This window comes from Pyxicephalus adspersus, chromosome 1 (genome assembly GCF_032062135.1).
Source record: "Pyxicephalus adspersus chromosome 1, UCB_Pads_2.0, whole genome shotgun sequence".
NCBI classification, from domain to species: Eukaryota; Metazoa; Chordata; class Amphibia; order Anura; family Pyxicephalidae; genus Pyxicephalus; species Pyxicephalus adspersus.
In genome coordinates, this window is record NC_092858.1 from 177,345,788 (window position 1) to 177,367,965 (window position 22,178).

Below are 22,178 nucleotides of genomic sequence, written 5' to 3' on the forward strand. Positions count from 1 at the left end.
CGTATTTCGTGGTAATTACTTTCATAAAACCTGTACTTGTGAAATTATTAATAATGTCTAGAATAAGGACATCTTAGGTGTGCACACAGAGCATCATACTCCATGTGGACACAACCCCCCCCCCCCAGACAGCCCCCACTCTGCTGTCATTGGCCCCCCCCAGACAGCCCCCACTCTGCTGTCATTGGATGGTCCTATTAATCCCACCTCTATGGTTGGCATAGAGAAAGCCATGTAAGCCCAGCAGGGGGAGCTCTCACTGATACCATCTTGTTGCAAAGGACAACGGCACTGACACATTAAACATTGCAGGGAGCCCGGTGACTGATAACTTGGACTTTGTACAGCAACCTGGACAAAAGCAAACTGACTCTACCTAAGTATTATTTCACAGTTTTCCCTTTTATTTTATGCTGTTGTTATAGTTCTGCTAGTGTTCTGCTATTGTTCTTAGATTAGTCTTTATTTTTATATAATTTGTTTATGAACTGTTTTTGTATGTTTTTACTTATTGAACACTATAGAAAGTGTAAGCTGAATGTGTGAATGTTATAAGTAGGATGAATGTAACTTACTAACCCGAAGCGTTACTATAACATTGTGATTGCTGAGACATCCCTGACTGGAGTGGCAGCAAGGGACTGCAGGTAACTGCGGTTGTCAGGGGTAACGGTGCGTGCTTCCGTCTAAGCATGCAGTGGCAGTCTACCTGTGATGGTGTCTTTGACAAGGGGTAACAGAGGGGTAACCTGGCCCCGTGACAGCCCTTCTCAGCCTGCTGGTGCGTGGACTGTGCTGAGAATGCTGAGAATTTAAAAATAATAATAATGGTTTTGATCAATTTTCAAGCACAATTTTCCCAAGAATATAGCTTTAACCTCCCTGGCGGTATTCCTGAGTGTGGCTCGGGGTTATTTTCCAGTGCCAAAAATGGTAACCCTGAGCCACACTCGGGGTGGAATTGCCAGTGAGTTTTAAAGTCCTACCTGGTCCCCACGTTTCAGCGGCGTCCTCCCTCGATGCCCGGCATCTGCTTCCCCTGGCCGGGGATCACCAGGCTACACAGATGCTGGCCGGCATCTGCGCCCCCGGTGTGTGAACATTGGGGACACGAGGCCGGGGGACCCAGATGCCAGCTGGGATCTCTTAACAGAATGTGGTAAATGACACATGACAGGAAGCCCCTGAGCACCCCCTACTGGAGAAATCCTTGCATTGCAGGAAAACAATTGCAGATTTAGGAAGCCCTCTGGAACACACCCCGACATGTTTAACTGGACCTGACTGTAAACAGTGTCATTGTGCCCATCTTCCTGTTCCACAGATTACTATGCACATATAAATCTAAATATTAGTTGTGTTCCTCTTCTGCATAACCTATCAATTTCAGATGAAGATCACCAAGCACCTCAATATGGGAGAGGAGTGTGGGTATGAATTTCCCTGCAGCAATATAAATGTACGTCAAAATACTCCACTGACACCTGCAACTGTTGCAATTTTGTAAATATAAAAAAAAATAAAAAAAATAAGAATTTGTCTTTTAACACCTAGATGGGCTATCGTTGGAGAATTGATTTTGCAAGGGACGCAAATCACAAAAGAAAGTAGCAGACTTCTGTATAATATATTCTTGGTAGCTGGGAAAACTATATTAAATAACTAGATAAGTCTGCAACCTCCCACCCTCACTTTTTTTAAAGAGGTTTGTATTCCAAATGAAATGCATAGAAGCATCATTGTAGAGGGAATCTTATACTGATGTTTACCAATGCACACCAAGAAAAGTATTATCTATTTTTGATCTATGCTATGGCCTATTGCCTACTTGATAATGATCCCCCGATCATGTACTGACGTACCTTGAATAATTATCTGTATTCCCCCTCAGTATGTCATTTTGTTTAAAGCTGATTCTTACGTTTAGTTATTTTTTTCTAGCTTGTATTACTGTGGTAATTTTTTTCTTTTTTTGTATGTAATTAATCTCCTCTAAAAATAAATAAATAATAATAAAAAAAAAGATAATGGGAATAGAAGAGACCAAACCACGATAAATAAGCAGGATATGGGGTCAGGATTTGCCCATGGAATGATTTCCTTTCATCCAGCATACTTTACATAAACATACATATATTATATGTTAAAACTTCTTCTTTGAAGTATGTTGTCAATTGATGAGGAAACTACTGCTTTACCTTTGTATATTATACAAAGGTATATTATATTATAGTCACATTTATACGGTAATATTTAGATCCTGGTTTGTGGAATGATCTTGGGCTGTAATCTTCATTTCTATAGCTAATGTCACCCTACCTGCCCTGACCATGAACAAACAGATCCTGCACTGGACTTGATTTCACTTTGAATAAACGTATCTGTATAACTGGATTTTAGGATACAATACCTAATACCCAAAGCTGGCTACTACGAGTGAAGACCCAAACTATTGTGTCTGCCATAAAATCCCACCGAGTCAAGGCTGACCCTAAGGATAATTGTTTCTAACCCAGGGTTCTTTCAGAGGTTGTTAGGGATACCTTGAGCAATGAATAATTTGTGACACCAATGAAGTTTTTGCCTAACTGTAAGGGTGTCATCCTTTCCTATGGCCAACATTGTAACTACCCACTAACTACCCCTATACTAATATACAGTACGCTCTGGATATAGAAATTATAGCATGGGTTTCCTAAGACCTGAAAGATGTTTGAAGGGTATACCATGTTTAACCCTGCGTCTCTTCCATTGGTTTACAAAATAAATTTGAAATAAATGAAATGCAATTCGGATGGAGGTCAACTGCAAATCACATGCACTTGTTAGTGAATTCCGAATGATCTTAGAAGTATCGTTAACTAATATCAAACTTAAGAACACAAGCCATTATGAGCCATCAACACTGTGATGAATTAACTGTGTTAATTCCGCTGTCCATTTAGCCCATTTCCGGGAGCCAGGTTTGTGATTAGGAAGAAAGAATGAACTATGGCGACTATTACAAATAGTGTTCCTCAAACCTGCCTCTGTTCTGAATTCTCAAGGTTGAACCGAGGAAGAAATTGGATTCAGAATACAAAACTCGAAACAAGAGTTCACATTGCTAACCAATGGGTTGGCATGGTAAACCTCTGAGCCAATTTTATGAAAACAAGATAACAGAAGTTAGCTCAAACAGCTTTGTTTGGTTCTGAATGTTACAAATTAATATTAGGGGCTACACTTTTGTTGTGCTGGGGGTGCTGGTAAACATTACCAAATACACCAAAGATTTAGCTTCTAACTGTATGGGCTCTTGCCAAAGAAAACTTTTTCATAAGCCATCATCCATTGCTGTGAGCCCATTGACTCCTATCAGATATCCACTCAAAGATCCAGAGTCAGTTGTCAATCATGTGTTTTGGTAAATTCATGTGGATGTATTTTATAAAGGCTCACCATTGGATGTTACATACAATACTTATGATAACTTTTTATGCTGCTCTGGGATTCTCCAACACAACATGTCTGATAATTCCTAGTGGACAAGGCCTCTATATATTTACCTATAGGCTTTGCTACAGGTGTGTCTGATTTATTCAGCAAAGAATGAAAGGAACAGAAGGTAAATGTGAGAGAGGACAAGGGACAGATGTGAGTATAAGGAAAGTAGCAGAATATAAGGAAGGATAGGGAGACAGAAGTTATTGTGGGGGAATGACAGGGAGCAGAGACAACGCTCTTCTCACCTGGGCAGTAGATTTGGATGTTGTTGCTCTCTTTCCTGCTCACTGAGGTATTTACAGCACAGCTGACATTTATTGGGCCGGTGCGGAGTTCTTCTATAGTTAAAGTTATATTAGGGGAGTGTTCTCTGTGCCATAATTTCCCATTCAGTGTCCAGGTATAAGTGACATCCCGATCCTTCTCTAACACACAGGAGACGCTGGCTCTTCCATCATTTAGGCAAGAAAAGTTCACAGAAGGTGCAGAGAGAGGAGCTGAAATGACAATGAATTAACCTATGATGCAGGATGGAATGAGGAAGCAGAGGGGGATAGGGGAAAAGAAAGAGGAGAAGAAAGAAAGGAAAGATGAGAGGACCAATGAGAGTGTGGGGAATAGAGGAATAATAATGTTACCCCCAAGAAGAACAGGAGACATACTAGAAGTGTGGGAAGGACAGGGGGAACTCTATACTAACCTGGGCAGAAGATTTGGGTGTTGTTGCTCTCTTCCATGCTCACTGAGTTATTTACAGAACATTTCACATTCAAGGGACCAGAGATAAATTCTTCATTAATAAATGTGATGTTAGGGGAGTGATTTCCATGAAGGAATTCCCCATTCACTCTCCAGGTATAAGTGACACCCCGATCCTTCTCTAACACACAGGAGACGCTGGCACTTCCATCGATGTGACAAGACACATTCACCCAGGGTGCAGAGAGAGGAGCTGAGGAGACAATCTGTTAGAATACAGGTTTGTATTGTACAACTATGTTAATGCTCTAAGTGTAATGCATGTTTTATACACTAGATGGCAGTGTTATGTGTATGCTGATTTGTTGGTAAAGAAATAAAGTTTTGTTTGTTCAGGGTTGGTCCCTGTGGAAAGTATAATGGAGACTGTCTGTTTATTTGCTGTGGCACAGAAAGTCATTATTCTACCAGGTTATGGGCCCAGGTACCCAGACTGCCCAGGATTGGAAGTAAATTTAGGATAGCCAGATAAAGTAGGCTGCAGCAAATAATTACAGGACACAGCAACAGATAAAGATAAGGAAACATAAGAAATGGCTGCCAGTACCTCCTCAGCAAAGCTTTCTATAGCGAATCTGACAAATCAGAACTACCAGGCTTGGAAATTCAAGATGAAAATGCTGCTAATAAGAGAAGGTACAAATATATAGTATATATAATATAATATAGGTATAGATGAATATATAATATAATATAGGTATAGATGAATATATAATATAATATAGGTATAGATGAATATATAGTATAAGTATAGATGAATATATAGTATATAAGTATAGATGAATATATAGTATAAGTATAGATGAATATATAGTATAAGTATAGATGAATATATAGTATAATATATGTATAGATGAAGCCGAGCCTGAACAGCTCACAGATGAATGGATAGAAAAAGATCAGAAAGCTTAGAGCGCTATTACATGATGAAATCATACATATATGTAACTGTGAAACTGCTAACGGCAAGTGGGAGGAATTGCAAAACGTACATGAACGAGCTAATCTCAGCAATACACGGTATTTAATCAGAAAATTGTTTAAAATGGCTTCTCTTCCATACAATCATGGCTACAAGTCACATGACCAATGAAAGAAATGTCTTCACTCAACGTGATCAAAGCAAAACAGAAACCTTACCACAGCCAATGGACATATAATGAAATCAGAAGGTATAGGGGATGGTTATCTTTACTGTGCTGTTTCCAAAGATGTCAGCAGAAAGATACCGGTGAGAAATGTTCTGTATGTGCCTGATCCCGAAAGCAATCTTTTGTCAGTGGAGAAACTCACCAAGCAAGGTAACACGGTAACATTCTAAGGTGAGAGCTGTTTTATAACCTACAAACGCTAATATCAGGGATGAACTTTATCAGCTGAATTGCAGTGAAATGGTTAATATAACCAAAGAGGAGAAACATTTAAATTGCATCCACACCTGGCACAGACGACTTGGTCACAGAAGTCCTGACATTAAAAAGAAAATATTTGAGAATAATTATGCAAGTTGTATAAAGATTAACCACCCGACCGTTAAACCCGCCCTTGGTTCGGGTTAAAAAAAATTCCAATTATCGATAAACCCGAACTTTTCTCACTGTATTTTCATACAGTGAGAAAAGTTCGGGTTTATCGATCACTTACCTGGTCCCGCTGTGATCATCCAGCGTCGTGTTCGTGTTCCAGCGTCGTTCTCCAGCGTCGTCCTCCAGAGTCGATCTCCCTCTCCAGCGTCGGGTGCCTTCTCCGAGAAGAAGAAGCCGGCCAGCGGAGAAGAAGAAGCCGGCCGGCTTCTTCTTCTCCGTCCATAGCGTGTGCGTGTCCCTCGGCGATGACGTCGGCGCGTGTGCGGGAAATTCAAATTGAAACTCATTCAAACACATTTTGTATTGGATTGAATACAAACTCCTGTATCCAATCCAATACAAAATAATTCAAAATAAATACAAAGTGTGTAATTGGTAAATTCAAACTCTCATTTTGTATTGGATTGAATACAAAGTCCTGTATCCAATCCAATACAAAATAATAGAAAATATATTTATGTGGTTTTGTCTATAGGTATGTGACGGACACTAGGGAGGTGTTTTAGAAAAATATATTACTATACAGTATACGGAATTATCGCATTTTCAGTATTTTTCATTTATTTATGTATTCTTGTTTAAGCTGATTTTTGTGTCTTTTATTTAATTTTATTAAAAGTAATTTTTTTTTTTTACATGATTATGTGTTTCAAACATTTTTTATATTCATAATATCTACTAGAACCCTGTTCGGACATATTTCAGTAAGTTACAGGTCTACAATTTAAAAAAAAAATTTCATGAAAAACAGTGTACCGCTTTTGGTACAGAAATCTAGACTTCAGTGTAACGCCCAGGTGGGTAATGTGTGACCAAATATTGACATGTACAAGCTACAATAAAGGAAAGATGACCAGAAAAAACTTTTCCAAAGCAAAGCAACAACAGGGCTCACAAACCTCCGGACTTATTCCTTTCAGATCTTTGTGGTCCAATGAAAGCCATAACTCCAGGAAAGAAATATACTTTCTAACTTTTATTGATGGTTACACCAGATACTCCACAATCTACTTGCTACAACAAAGATGAGGCACCACAGAAGTTAGAACGATATCTAGACAAGTATACAATACGTTTGGGGGAATGCCCAGAGTACTCCGCACAGACAATGGTACTGAATATACAAGTGGCAGAACCCAAGCTATTCTCAGAAAACATGGAATTATGTCCCAGACTAATGTACCATATCACCCGGAACAAGATGGGGTTGCAGGGAGAATGAATGGGACGCTCTGTGGGAGTGGAAGGAACATGCTTTTTGATGCCCTTATGCCCACCACTTACTGGGAGAAGCGATCATTACTGCATGTTATCTCCAAAATCACTTACCAGGAAAAGCAACAACTCCATATGAACTGTGGAACAGAAAGAAACCAGATTTGAAGCACATCAGAATTTTTGGAAGCAAAGCCTATGTGCACATTCCAAAAGAAAAACGTACAAAATAGGATGCATGTGCACTGGTAGGAGTACTTGTGGGTTAGAGTGAATCCCCAAAAGGTTACAGAATTCTACTTTAAGACACAGACAAGGTTACAATCAGCAGCAGTGTGATTATTGATTAAAGTTACGTATGTTCAAAATTTCCAGAACTGACACAAACTGATCATACTGAGGAAATATCCACACCTGAGACACAAGAAAAACAAGAACAAAGTGAGGCAGAAATAGAAGTAACTGCAGAAACCTGAAACTGAACCAGACGTGACTCCAGTCAGAAGATCAGCAAGAATCAATAAAGGTATTCCCGCTGATCGTTTCTCTTATATTGCTCGCATAGCGATTCAGGCTGAACCTGGTTCATGGGAAAATATGCAAAATCTACCACCACATGAGAAGCAAATGTGGATCATTAAATGAGGGTATAAGACTACAAACGGAGGAAGTTCCCACACAATTGAATTGTCTTTGCACAGCATCTATTGCTGAGAAAATGTTGAGATGGTTAAATATTAGATTTTATAGATACAGTAATAAAATGCATACATTATTGGCAAATAGGCTGAGGTACTTGGAAAGACGCCCAAACACCCACAGACTAAGGGTAAAGGGGATTGGTCCCACTAGTAATCCAATATATATATATATATTGCAGGAATTTTATAAACATCTACAAACACTGTACCAAACTCCTCGTTCTTTTGATAAGAGAGCTATGGAAACCTTCTTTCAGTCCATAAATCTTCCAAAAATTACCGCTAATAGAATAGAAATTATGGAAGCCCCTATTACTTTGTTGGAAGTGATTAAAGCTATTGGGGATCTTAAACCCATTAAGAGACCAGGACCTAATGGGTTCATGGCAGTATATTATAAAAAGTACCAGCAAATACTGGGACCTTACCTGGTGGAGACATTTAATGGGATTTTGAAAGGGGAAGCCTTGACTCGAGCATGTTGGAAGCAGCCATCTGTATGTTACCTAAACCCTCTACTGACGTAATGAATTGGTCTAACTATAGACCGATTTCGCTTCTTAATCTGAATGAAAAGATCTTGGCGTCAATATTGGCATCCCGATTGGAAGATAGTTGTGACCTAGTGTCGGCTGACCAAACGGGCTTTTTACCCAGACGACAAGCGGGAGATAGTACATGGAGGATATTGCATTTAATTCAACAAGCTAAACAAAATAAGATATCAGCTTTTTTTTACTGAGCTTGGACATAAGTAAAGCATTTGTTATGGCCATATCTTATATCATATTAAACAAATGGGGCTTTGGAGAGAACTTTTGTAAATGGGTTTCCTCACTGTATGACTCCCCTAAAGCATTTATACAATATATGGGTTACTGTTTTTCTATAGGCAGGGGTACCAGGCAGGGTTGCCCACTGTCGCCATTGCTTTTTGCATTGGCAGTAGAACCCCTGGCTATAGCTATTCGAAATAATGTTGACATTCAGGGTATAGAGATAAATGGGGAACAACATAAACTCTGCCTTTTTGCGGATGATATTCTCCTTAGTCTGACAAACCCCATGGTAACCTTGTCCAAATTTAATGAAGGTAATGGAAGGCTTTCAGGCCTTCTCGGGGCTGCAGTTAAATAAATCAAAATGTAAGGTACTTAACCAGGTATTAAAAATGCTACAAAGTAAAATGTTAGAATATATTTGGGGGGCAAAGCGCCCACGAGTTCCTAGACATACCTTATATCGATCTAGGGACCTGGGCAGTCTATCGGTGCCTCATTTGAGTTTATACTGTAAGACTGCTCATGTTACTCCCGTTACAGTATCAAGCCAAAAAGAATTTCTAAATGGGTTTCCATTGACAAAGCATTGGTGGCACCAATTTCAATAGATACAGTACTCTGGATTCCAGAGGTACAATGGCACCATATCACCAATCCAATACTGAGACACTCATTAAAAATATGGGACTCTATTAGATATATGGGCGGCCTTATGTCTGGCCATAGCCCAGTAAGTTCTATAATTGGGACCCCGTTGTTTCCTCCTGGTCTGGGGGAACCAAGGCGTTTTTCTTGGTAGGTAGAAAAGGACTTATATATAATTTGTCATTTTATTAATTTGGCAGGGATTTTATCTTTTAGTGAGATTAGAGAAAAATATGAAGCTCCACCGGAGGAACTCTTTAGGTATCTCCGGATCAGGCATTTTATACAAACTAGGTTGAGATTAACTTGTTGGAATTAATAATATGACGTGGTTTGAGAAACTGTGTGTACAGAACGTAAAGTTAAAAGGAGTTTTATCAGCTTTGTATAATATTTTAGTTCAAACAAGTATGGCCATGCCATCCTATATACCTAAATGGGAGGCAGATATGGGTATGTCACTGCAACAGGAAGACTGGAACCAGATATGGTCTGCGGTGACCCATAGTACCAATAATGCTTCAGCAGTAGAAACCAAATAATAAATCGATGTTAAGATGGTATATGGTTCCATCTAGGCTTACTAAATTCCAGCCGACCTGTGGGTATAAATGTTTTAGAGGATGTAATAAACCAGGAACTCTCATATATGGTGGGGGTGTCCTAAAATAAGAACATTTTGGATGAGGGCATATCAAATAGATTATCCTTTGATGGGACAAGCATTTCCTAAAAAAACAGCAGAGGCACTTTTTTGTTTGAAACCATCGTTTTGTACTAATGTTCAATTTAAATTGATAACGTATCTGTTCACTTCAGCTAAAATTGTTTTGGCCAAAGCATGGTGGTCTAAAACCCCCAATGTGCAACAAGGTAAAAATAAAATGTCCTGGTTTTTGGTGAACGAAAAGATGAGAGCGATATTGACTGCTTCGGTTCCTAAATTTAGGTATGGTCACCATGGATTGAGCAATTTATGAATGACGGCTGGGATCAGTCAATATTGAATATATCGTTTCATTATTGAATATGTAGGCTGTAACATATGTTCCCTTTTCATATGTGGGAGTGTTAGCCGGCCTTGCTTTTTGTGTTTTAGTGGTTGTCGATATTGTATGTAATATGTTAGGAGTATTTGGGTAAATATGTCACACCTGAGTGGTAAATATAAAGTAGGAAAAGTAAACTATAATTAAATAAAGTAAAAATATGCAGTGTTATTAGTAGAAGAATTGGTAAAGAAAGGTAAATCCCTATTGTATTGTTAAGATTAATATTTTTTCTGCTCTTATTGATAAATTAGTCGTATGTTTGTTTTGAGTGTGATAATAGGTAAAGGGTTATAGTAGATAATTTTGTCACTGATAAATATATGAGAGGGTGGGAAGGGGGAAGCAGTCTTTAATATAAAAACAAATAATTAGGAGTATACTGTGTATTGAGATAATAATAATAAAAGAGAGAGATTGAGAACTGAGAAATACTAAAGGTTGGGATAGAAATGTATAATCAAACTTGACGATTGTGTTGTATAGAGATTATATTGTTTAATTATGATTTGTTGGGAAATGAATATTGTATGACACATTTTATGTTGGAAATGAAAACTAAATGAAACTTAATATAGAAATTGAAACAGAAGAGATATTTTCACTTGGTGAACCCCAGACATGGACATTTTCAGAGCTACCTCAAGGTAAACATGTCATACGATGTAAATGGGTTTTCAAAGCAAAATGTAACTCAGAAGGACAAGTCTGTAGATACAAGGCAAGGTTAGTTGCAAAACGTTACTGACAAAGATTTGATGAGGACTATGATGCTACTTTTGCTCCAGTTGCTAAACAATGTACTTTCAGAACACTAATGACAGTGGCAGCTATACAGAATGAATGTGAAACATCATGATATCAAGACAGCTTTTCTTAATGGTGATATAGAAGACATTTACATGACACACCCAGAAGGATATGTAAAAAGTGGAGAAGAGCATCTAGTTTGCAAACTGCAAAAATCTCTATATGGACTTGTGCAGCCCGAGCAGGGAACTTAAAAATTAACCAAGTTCTTCTAGATGAAGGATTTACAAGAAACAAAGCAGACCCATGCCCATGCCCAGATATTGCATCAGCCATGTCACTTCTCTGCAGGCAAGTTGATAAACCACGTCAAAGGAACTGGAATGCAATTATGAGGTATCTCAAACACACAAAAAATTAAAGTTTGAAGTTGTCAGCAAATGGTGACCTAAAACTCACAAGATATGTGGACGAGTGACCAAAACATGCGAAACTCTACAAGTGGGGTATTTATTCAAACTAGGAAACAGTCCTATATCCTGGTCCAGTAAAAAACAGAACTCTCCGGCTTTGTCTTCTACAGAAGCAGAATACATCTCTACTGCCTTTGCCAGTCAATAGGTTGTTTGGTTACAGAAGTTACTCAAGGATTTTCAAGGAGTTCAGGTTTCGTCTCTGTGGAAAGTGGAGACTGTCTGCTTATTTGCAGTGCCACAAAAAGTAATTATTCTAACACATTCAATAAATGTACACAAGCCGCTTTTTACCGACACTTTTTATGTCTATGAGACTATGTCTGGAGCTCACTGTTCAATAACTGGAACAATGTTAGCTAACTGACCCAATATTTTACTCAATGAGGACTTACTGAAATCTTCAGGAATAATGACACATGCCAGCAAAATTCAAAGATTTGATAATTATCTTCAATATTTCAGCTGTTCCTTATGTTTTTAAGGATTTTGAAAAAAATAATGCTCTAATCACAGTAAGAATTATTGCAATCTTAATTTACATAATTTATTCTGTCACACTCCTGCGCATGTGGACAGTTCTAAGCCCAGACGCCTGCTCTTCCAGATTAATTCGACATCGCCCTTCCCGCTGGCCAATCAGGATTTAACCTCTTAATTGCCCTCGGCTATTTAGCTAGCGCAGACACAATACTCAGCATTCATGCAATGTGTCTCCACTAGTGCCGAGCCCCCTAGTTCTGCTGAGCATTTCCTCTACACCTGCTGTTTAATTCAGGGCTTTCTATGTTATCTCCTGCGTTAACCCCTTATTGCCCAGTCTGGTATTTCCCTGCCTGTTCCCTTGTGTTTTTCCAGTGTTCCTCTGTGTCTGCAGTGATCCCCGTGTCTCCAATGTCACCTGTGCCTCCTGACACTTCCTGTGTTCCCTGTGTCTGTGGTGGCCCCATTTTACCATTGTGCGTTTCCTGGATTTCTGGTTTTTGACACCTGGCTTGTACCTGACCTTTTTGCTTGCTGCCTGCCTGGAATCCGTCGTTCCTTGACAATTCTCCTGCCTAGTGATTTTGTACAGAGCATCGTCCTGCCCACCCCGGTATATCCAAGGACAGCAACTTGGCAGTAACCAACGGCAAAACATCCTCACCACTAGAGGCTCTGGAGAAACCTGGTCACTGCTGGGACTCTGCACTTTGGCTCTTCTCAGGACTCACACCACTTTTGTGCAAGCCGTAGCACCCCCTTGAGACTCCGTCTCCCCAAGCATGTCAGTTTGCACAAACCATGACCACACCCTCCCAGTCCTCAGCAGGCCCCAACCACCTAGATGCTTGATGCCCAGGAAGCCACCAAAATCCAGGTGCTTCATGCACTCACTGCTCGCCTGGATCAACTGCTTGTTTCCTCCAGTGCACCAGCCGAACCACCAGCCCAGGTCCTGCTATTACAGTGTCCTCTGCGCTAAACTTCCACCTCCACTGCGATTCTCTGGTCCCCCAGGTCCTGCTGTGGCTTCATCAACCAGTGCAGCTTTTGAGCTTCAGCCAAAAAAAAAGACAAGCTAACTTGTCTGGAGAAACTCTGGCGTGGGCGTCCCTGCTTTGGGAAAGGAAGGATCCGGTTACCGGTAATATTGAAGCCTTTTTGAGCCTCTTTAGAAAAGTTTTTGATGAACCAGTGCACCCCTTCTTAGCAGCCAGCGCGCTCCTGCGTCTTCATCTAAGGTCGCCTACTGTAGGTCAATTTGCAGTACAATTTCGTACCTTTGCGGCTGAGCTCACATGGAATAATGAGGCCCTCCATGGTAACTTCTGGAAAGGCCTTTCTGACCGCGTCAAGGATAGGTTGGCTGGTCGGGAGATTTCCTCCTCATTGGATGACCTGATCTCCCTGGCCACCCAGAATGACTTTTGCTTCCTAGAGCATTTCCAGGAGAAATCCCGCTTTTGTACCTTAAATGGCACTGTCCTTTCAGCAGCCTCTGGAAGCTCCAGCCTGTACTGTTCCTCCTGTCTCTGAAGAACTCATGCAGCTAGACCGCTCAAGGCTCTCCCCAGAGGAAAGGTCCCAGCATCTATCTTCAGGTCTCTGCTTTTACTGCAGGCATAGAGAACAATTAATAAATCTTGCCCACAGGGGCCAGGAACCTTCAGCGCCTAGCATGCTCTGAGGCGGGCATGCTAAGTCAATCTTCTCTCCCCTCCACTTAGCGTCCCTCCATAGATTCAGCTTCACCACAACAACTCCACACTTGCCCTTAAGGCCTTTGTTGACTCCGGAGCAACTTGAAATTTATTCTCAGCTACCCTTGTCATGGAATGTGCTTGGCCTATAAAGCAGTTATCTCAACCTTTGCACATCTCTGCAGTGGATGGTACCCCTCTGTCATGTGGACTAATCTGCTTCCAGACCAGACCCATGTAAATGTCTGTTGGTGTGCTACATCACGAAACCATACCATTTCTTGTTCTACCTCAGGCCAGCTCTACACTCATCCTGAGACTCCCATGGCTTCAACAGCATTCTCCTGTGCTTGATTGGTCTACTCCTGAAGTATTGGCTTGGGGTCCTTGTGTCACTCTGGCCAAGCTCACACCTATCAGGCTTCTTGCTTTCACAACTCCTGAAGTTGCTCCGTTCATTCCAAGTCGGTATATGGTTTGCCAGGATGTCTTCTTTAAACAGCTACCTCCCCACCTGCCCTACAACCTCATTCCTAATTCCAAACCTTCCAGAGGTCTGGTGTACCCCTTCAGTCTCCTGGAAACCAAGGTTTTGACAGATTACATTACATTACAAGTCCTCTTCTCCTGCTGGCGCATGGTTTTTCTTTGTACAGAAGAATGATGGGATACCCTTGTATAGACTACAGCAGCCTCAATGCTATTACCATCAAAAACAGCTACCTGCTGCCTCCCGGCACTGCACTGACATGGAAGGATGCAAATCCTAAGAACTGTCCCTCTGAGGCTATTTAGGCTTTCCATTCCCACAAACAAACTTTTCTTTCCTGTCCAGTTCTTGTAAGACCAGACGGTACCAAACTTTTCTCAATAAAGATTGATGCCTCCTCTGTCAAAGTGAGAGCTATCCTCTTCCAGACCCCCACTGAAGCCAGACGCACATGTGAGTTCATTTCTAAGAAGTTTTCCCCAACAGCACATAATTATTTTCGTGGAGACAGGAAACTCCTAGCCATCAAGATAGCTCTGGAAGAATGGTGCTATCTTTTGGAGGGTTCCCCTCACAAGATCACTATTTTCACAAATCATAAGAACCTCTAATATCTGCAGTCTGCTCGTCGTCTCAAAACCTGGCAAGCCCATTGGTCTTTGTTATTTTCTCAGGTTTTTTTATTACCTTCAAACTGCTTCTGCTAACTCTCAAACAGACACTCTTTCTCGCTCCAGCCCGCATCCTAGCCTTGACCTCCATCCAGGAATCCGCTATCCCTCTTGGTAAAACCCTGGTGCCTCCCCAACTCCCTACCCAAAACTTATGTTGGGCACATGATTCAAAACATTCGGGCGTACACAGAATCTTTAAATTGCTCTTCAGACAGTACTGGTGACCCAATCTTTATAAGGATTTGACAGACTATGTCAAGGTCTGTGCTGTCTGGGCCTAAACAAAGTCTGGGACTGGCGCCCCAGCAGGCTGGTTTCTTCCACTGCCTATTCCCACAGAACCTTGGTGTTATCTATGGATTTCATCACTGATCTACATTCTTCTGATGACTGTATTTACGTGGCCATGGATTGCTTTTCGGAAATATCCCTCTTCCAGCTTTTCCAGAATTGGTGCTAATATTTATTCAGGAAAATTTTCAGATTGCGGAGTGCAATTTACTTCCTGGAAAGGCTTCTGCAAATCCCTGGACATTTCTGTGGAGTTCTTCTCAGCATATCACCCACAAACCAATGGGCAGACGGAAAAGGTCAATCAGTCCTTGGAGCAATACCTTCAAGCCCTAGTATCTGCCCACCATGGTGACTGGGTAGCTCTGCAACCTTGGACAAAGTTTACCCACAACAATCATGTCTGCATCAGCACCAAGGAGTCTCCATTCTTAATTGTCTATGGCAAACATCCTCGCCTTCTGTCTCCTATACCCTGCTCTGCTGAAGTCTCCACACTCTATGCCCTGCAGAGGGACCGTATTTGGGCTTCAACCTCAGAGCACCTAGAGCAGTTGGCTTCCTGTTACAAGAAGGTTGTTGATCGGCGTGGCTTAGACACAGCACTGAGCATTTGTGCAGGTTCTACAGGCCTCTGCATCTATTGCCGACAGAAAGGATACTTTATCAAACTATGTCCGGTAAAGATGGGAAACTTTAGCACCTAGTATGCTCAGAGGGGGGGGGGGGGGGTCATGCTAGATCACTTTTTTTCTCCCCTTTCAAAGCATCCTTTCATACCCATTCAACTTCTCAACTTCACAATAAGTCCACACTTGCCCTTAAGGCCTTCATTGATTCTGGAGCAGCAGGCAATTTCATTTCAGCTTCCCTTGTCAAGGATTGTGCGTGGCCTATACAGCCTTTAGCTGCGTACACACCTGCAATTTTTCTCGTTGGAAAGGATCTTTCACGATCCTTTCCAACGAGAAAAGACTGCACGATGCATGAACGATGCTGTACATACAGCACCGTTCATGCTCTATGGAGAGGGGAGGGGGAGAGCGACGGAGCGGCACCCTGCTGCGCGCTCTCCCCTTCCCTTTCATTAGGATCGGTCGTCGTCCATCGTCCATGGATCCGCCTGGACGGTCGTCGGACGATGGACGACGACCGACTGTACACACGGCAGATTTTCGCCCGATAATTGGCCGATACCGATTATCGGGCGAGAAAAATTTGCCGTGTGTACGCAGCTTTTGTCTCAAACCCTGCATATCTCTGTAGTAGATAGTACCATTCTGTCCTGTGGATTTATTTGCTTCCAAACTTTGGCTATTCAAATGTCTGTAGGTGTGGGGTCACCATCCCTATCCAGTACATGGACTTCCAATATGTCTTCTCCAAATGCAAGGCTGAGCAGCCTTCTCCCCACCGGTCCCATAAATGTGCTATACACCTCATACCCAATAGCACACCTCCAGGAGGTTGGGTTTAGCCCCTCAGTCACCCTAAGGCCATGAGTGAATACATCAAGGAGAATCTTCAAGGGGGATTTTTATGTAAGTCCTCTTCTTTCTTTGTTCAAAAGAAAGATGGAATTCTCCGTCCATGTATTGAGTATCGTGGTCTGAATGGAAAGACATCAGTATTAAGAACCGCTACCTGCTGTAGCTTATCCCCGAGCTCTATGACAGCCTCCATGGTACTCAGATCTTCACCAAACTAAACCTCTGGGGTGCCTATGACCCAATCCAGATCATGAAGGGGGAGGAATGGAAGACAGCATTTAACACCAATGATGAGGAGTATGAATATCTAGTGATACCCTTTCACCTCTGTAAACCCCCAGCTGTCTTCCAACTCTTTGTCAACTAAGAACCGTCCCTCTGAGGCTATTGAGGCCTTTCATGCCTTGAAGCGAGCTTTTTTTTCTGGCCTAGCTCTGGTTAGGCCAGATGTTTCCAAGCCCTTGCTCAATTGAAGTTGATGCCTCCTCTGCTGGAATGGGAGCTATTCTCTACCAGAACCCCACCGGAGCTCAACGCCCATATGCGTTCTTTTCAAGGAAATTATCCCCAGTGGAAAAAAACTACTGCTTTGGAGCCAGGGAAATCCTAGCCATCAATCTTGCTCTTGCTGACGCTATCTTTTGGAGGGTTCTCCTCTAGGTCACTCTTACAGACCATAAAAACCTCCAATATCTACAGTCTGCTTGTCGTATCAACTGTGGACAAGCTCGTTGGTCTTTGTACTTTTCCTGTTTTGCAATTTCTGATTTTGCAATTACCTATAAATCTGGTTCTGCTAATTCCTGAGCTGATGCACTCTCCAGCTCCTTCAATCCATAGGATTCCAAGAGCACTGCTGAGCCAGAATTTTTCATTCCACCGGATCGTATGCTTGCTTTGACCTACTATTCCCCCAGGTAAAACCTTTGTGCCTCAACTCAGCACCAAAATATTACATTGGACACATCACTAAACTTTCTGGTCACCAGGGTGTTCACAGAACTTTTTTCTCCCATCTGTACTGGTGGCCCAACCTCCATAAGGATGTGATTGACTGTCAAGGCCTGTGCTGTCTGTGTTCAGACCAAGTCATCTACTTGTGCCCCCAGCAGAACCACTTCTTCCTCTGCCCATTCCCAAAGAGGCCTGGTGTCCTCTGTCGATGGATTTTATTACGGATCTTCCATCTTTCGATGGCTGAGAAGTCCTTTGGGTAGTCGTAGATTGCTTTTCCAAAATGGCCCATTTTGTACCCCTTCCTACTTTATCATCAGCAGCTGCGTTGGTGCCAATTATCATTTGTGACTTTTTTGGGCTTCACCGTATGTCCAAGCATATAGTATCCGATAGTGGGGTTCAATTTACCTCTCGCTTTTGGAAAGGCTTTTGTAAATACTTGGACATCTTTGCAGAGTTCTCCTCAGCTTATCATCCGCACACTAAAGGGCAGATGGAGAGAGTTTATTTAAGCCTTGGAGCAATATCTTTAAGCCCTTGTATCTGCCCACCATGACGACTGGGTAGCTCTGCAACCATGGGTGGAATTCGCTCACAAAAACCATGACAGCACCAGCACCAAAGAATCCAAATTCTATGTTGTCTATGGCAAACATCGTCGTCTCCTATACCCTGCTCTGCTGAAGTATCTGCATTCAGTACACTGCTGAGAGATAATAGTTTGGCTCTCCACAAAGAAGAAAATCTATTGCAAAGTGATTTCTTTGAAGTTTTCTTCTCGTTTTGTTGGTCCATATATAATTTCAGTTATGGTAATCCTATTTGCTATAAGCTACGCCTTCCTCCACATCTCAAGTTACCCAACTCTTTCCATGCTTAAGCTGTTGGTCCTAAATTGCTTCTCTTGTCCTTCACCTCTGTCTACTCCTGCTTCCGATTCTTCTCAGGAGTATGAAGTCCATCAAATTCTGGATTCAAAAATTTCTAGAAGCCAATGTACCTGATTGATTGGAAAGGTTTTGGTCCAGAGAGATCATGGGTTCCAACTTCAGATGTATCTGCTTCTCTTCTTGCCAAGAAGTTCCATTTTTGCGTTCCTCTGAAAACCTGGACCACATAAAGGGGGGGGGGGGGGGGGTAATGTCACACTTACCTCTTCCTTGCTAAAGTACAGGCACCCCCCCCCTATGCATATGGGCAGTGCTATGCCCAGACACACCTACTCTTCCAAATTTAATTAGTATTGCCCCTCCCGCCGGCCAATCAGGAAACACCCTTTTATTCAGACACAGCAATCAGTGTTCGTGCAACATGTCTCCACTAGTGCTGAGCCCCCTAGCTATGCTGAGCATTTCCTCTACACCTACTGTTTAATTCAGTGCTTTCCTTGTCCAGCTCCTGTGTAAGCCCTTATTGCCCAGTATTGCGAATGACAGTGCAGGAAATGCAGCTTGAAGGTCATTGAGCAGACCAATTCTTATTTTACCAACATATTTTCAATGATGACCTCAAAGTTTGGGTCCATATGGTTACCAAAGAATTTGGTGACCCCTTCCTTAAACAAAAGCCAAGCTGCTTTTTCCTTCTTATCAATTTTTTCAGTTTGCGGATGTCAGGACCGACAGACACTCCCTCTTTGAACTTTGCCTCTCACAAACCTTGAAATTTGTTTTCCAGGTATTTGAAATACTCACCTTCTCTCAATAGAGCCTTCACACACTGCATCATGATCCCAAGTTTCATGTAGAGTAGAGGCGGAAGTATTTTGTTTGGGTCCACAAGATGCATCCTCACTATGTTTTTACTTCTAGTTTCCAACGCCCCTTGCTTTGGCCAATTACTTCTTGCCTTCTTCTGTCTCATCTGTGCCATTCAAATAAACAGTCTCACCTCACGGGGATACTTGGTGTATCCTTGCAAAATGCATACATAAGACTTTTAAATGCCTGCATATAGACTACCCATAGTCCTTGTATTTCAAGTTTGACAGAATCAAGCTTAAATTCTTATAATGTTCTTTCAAGTGTACTGAATGGCCAACAGATATTTAGGCCAATGTTTTATCTTTGTGAAGATTCACTGACTTTACACTTAGTTTTGAGGAGTCAATGAACACCTCTATTCCTTCCTACTATACTCAAAATGGAATATTTTCATCAGCTAAAGAACATTGCTGCAGTACACCAATTCACCATCTTAAGAAAAACATGAAACAAAGACTCTTGTACCATGAGAATGAGGTACCTGGTGCCAACAATTTTTGTCCTTCAGCCCTGAGCCTAGAAACTCAGCTGACTACTTTAGAAAGATCTAAATCTCTGACGAGATCATTAAGTTCATGCTGTGTGAACAGTTGAAGGCTCAATTGTATTTATTAGAACTTGTTTTGCCATGTTATGTTCTCTTGTGGTTTGCGTCATTGTCAACCTGTATGAACACATGTTCTGTAACATTCTGCTGTATACTTCTACCCAAAGATACATTTCATACATTTACATTTGGAAAGGCAGAACTATTGTTATGGAGACCAAATGACCTTGTTGTTTAAATTTCAACACTTTTCTTTCCACCCATGGATGGAATATGCATCAGGAAGACCAGATGCACAGAGATAGGCGAAGGCCCGAAAACATATTTAGGACCATACAGATAGAGGATTTCTGGCTTTTTAGATAAATGAGACCTTCAGTACAGCACAAGTTCTTTGTCATCACCTTCAGGACATACGGATAATGATGAATAAGTACTGACCAGCAATGGTCTTGGAGCAGGAAGTGGCAGGATGGGTTGTTTCCTCTCTGTATAGTTTTTAATAAATACACTTTACCACTGTAAGGCCCTGGCCCAGCAAAAGTGCTCACCAGATGCTGTGCACAGCTTTAGAAAATGTGCTGGGGATGCTGAGAAGGTACATGGCATGCTGCATGGCTGGGGGGAAGCAGGAAATGTGTCACGCTTGGGGAGACAAGGCAACTAGGGGGCGCTACGGTTTGCACAAAAGCGGTGTGAGCCCTAAAAAGGGCCAAGGCTAGGGGCTTGCCACTAGTGGAGACAGGTTGCAAGAACAAGTGGTGTGTCTGAGCTAGCTAAATAGCCAGGGATGATAAGGAGGCTATTTCCTGATGGGCCAGCGGGTTGAAGGGAACTGATAAAGTTTGGGGGCAGAGGCACGCCTAAAGTCAGAACTGCCTGCATGCACAGGAGAGAGACGTCTGCACTTTAGTGAAGAAAAGGTAAATGTGACAAGATACTGTGGGCTACTGAGTGGCAGATAATAAATGCCTAACCTCTTAACAGACCATACCTCAATCCTAACAGACCATACCCCTAACCTAATCCATCCCCAACTCTACTCCCCCCCATCCTTCCAAGCACAGGTGACACCTCCTTAGTACATGGTAAGGTGAGGATAGGAAACCCCTCTCAGGTATACATATAGTCAGGTGAAACATGTCACTCACCTGGACAAGTAGCATACGTCTGATTGGTGGATCCGTTACTGATATTGTTCATCACTGAACAGCTAATATTCCAGTAATGGGGTGGTGACACAAGAGGCACGGTGACACGGACTGTCCTCTCTGAGCTGGGGATGTTATATATTGTGTCACTGACAGTCAGGTAGATGGAGGTGTTAGTCCCATTGTCAGCCCTGCATGAGATCTCAGCACTGCCATTCTGGAGGCAGCGCACATTTAGGATCGGATCCGATACCGGGACTGAGAGACAAATAAAAGAGAGATGTTAGTGTCAGAGATCTGATTCCAAGGTGACACCAAACACTGAATAAGTCACAAATAGAGGAAGATTCACTAGATCAAGCTAGGTGAATGTTCAGTCCATCCAATCAGTGAGTGACTATTGGACAACTGCTGTTTATCAATGGACCGCTTGTCATGGTGGTACGCAATTTTCTTGGCTGAAGGTAGTCAGGACCAACAATTACCCCCCAGCCAATAGGAATCCTCATATGATAGGCAGAGGATTGCCTCTACAAACAAGCTCACTTCTGTAAGCTCAGACAAGGGGTTTGGACTCTGTCGGAACAGAACCAGATGTCCAATGTTCAAATTAATCTGCAATCTGAACAGCAGCACTAACCACAACATTTCTGGAACTAAAATCCAAAAAAACGTTTGGTGACAACAAATGCCCAGCTAATTCTACATCTTTTCAACCCCTGATCCCCTCATTTTACATATAAGTGAAATTCCACCAATTGTTTTTCTCGTGGTAATAAGCCAAATTCTGCAGGGCTGGATACTGGAAACAATGAAACCCCTCATAGACATCAATGTTATCTACTGAAATGTGAGTTACTTTGATGAGAGAGAGGCTTTTATATGCTGATTCCCCAGTTTGATCACAACCATAAAACTGACCCCATACACCCCAATTAGATTGTTATTCTGTTAGAAATATATATTTCCAGACACATACACTACATATTTTTAGATCGTGTCCATAAACAAAGATCTTACACTGGTTCTGTATTTGTATCCATCAGACCCCTTTACCGTGTCATATCTGCACTGCAGAGGGTCCAAGCCATCAGTGATGTCTAAATGAACCCCCCCATGGCACAGACCACCCATAATGCCATTCATCATACCTAGATATCCTGGTATTACCTGTAGTCCGATCACT

The 22,178-nt window shown here is 41.9% G+C and overlaps 1 protein-coding gene and 1 long non-coding RNA gene across 5 annotated transcripts in view; one reads left to right on the forward strand and one right to left on the reverse strand.

The window, feature by feature from the left end:
• The window catches only part of CD2 (CD2 molecule), a 198,127-nt gene that overhangs the window by 150,612 nt on the left and 25,337 nt on the right, over positions 1-22,178 (reverse strand). The window contains exons 5-7 of one of the 4 annotated variants that reach the window (XM_072398492.1): positions 20,993-21,250; positions 4,187-4,438; positions 3,732-3,983 (exon numbers count right to left, since the gene is read on the reverse strand). The exons of 2 other annotated variants lie outside the window; for them this stretch is intronic. In XM_072398492.1, the coding sequence (XP_072254593.1) occupies positions 3,732-3,983; positions 4,187-4,438; positions 20,993-21,250 (762 nt within the window). The remainder of the gene's footprint in view (positions 1-3,731; positions 3,984-4,186; positions 4,439-20,992; positions 21,251-22,178) is intronic. One more of the 4 variants, XM_072398494.1, reaches the window with a different exon arrangement.
• The window catches only part of LOC140321708 (uncharacterized), a 42,525-nt gene continuing 24,806 nt past the window's right edge, over positions 4,460-22,178 (forward strand). The window contains exon 1 of the long non-coding RNA XR_011919001.1: positions 4,460-4,881. This is a non-coding gene — a long non-coding RNA (uncharacterized lncRNA). The remainder of the gene's footprint in view (positions 4,882-22,178) is intronic.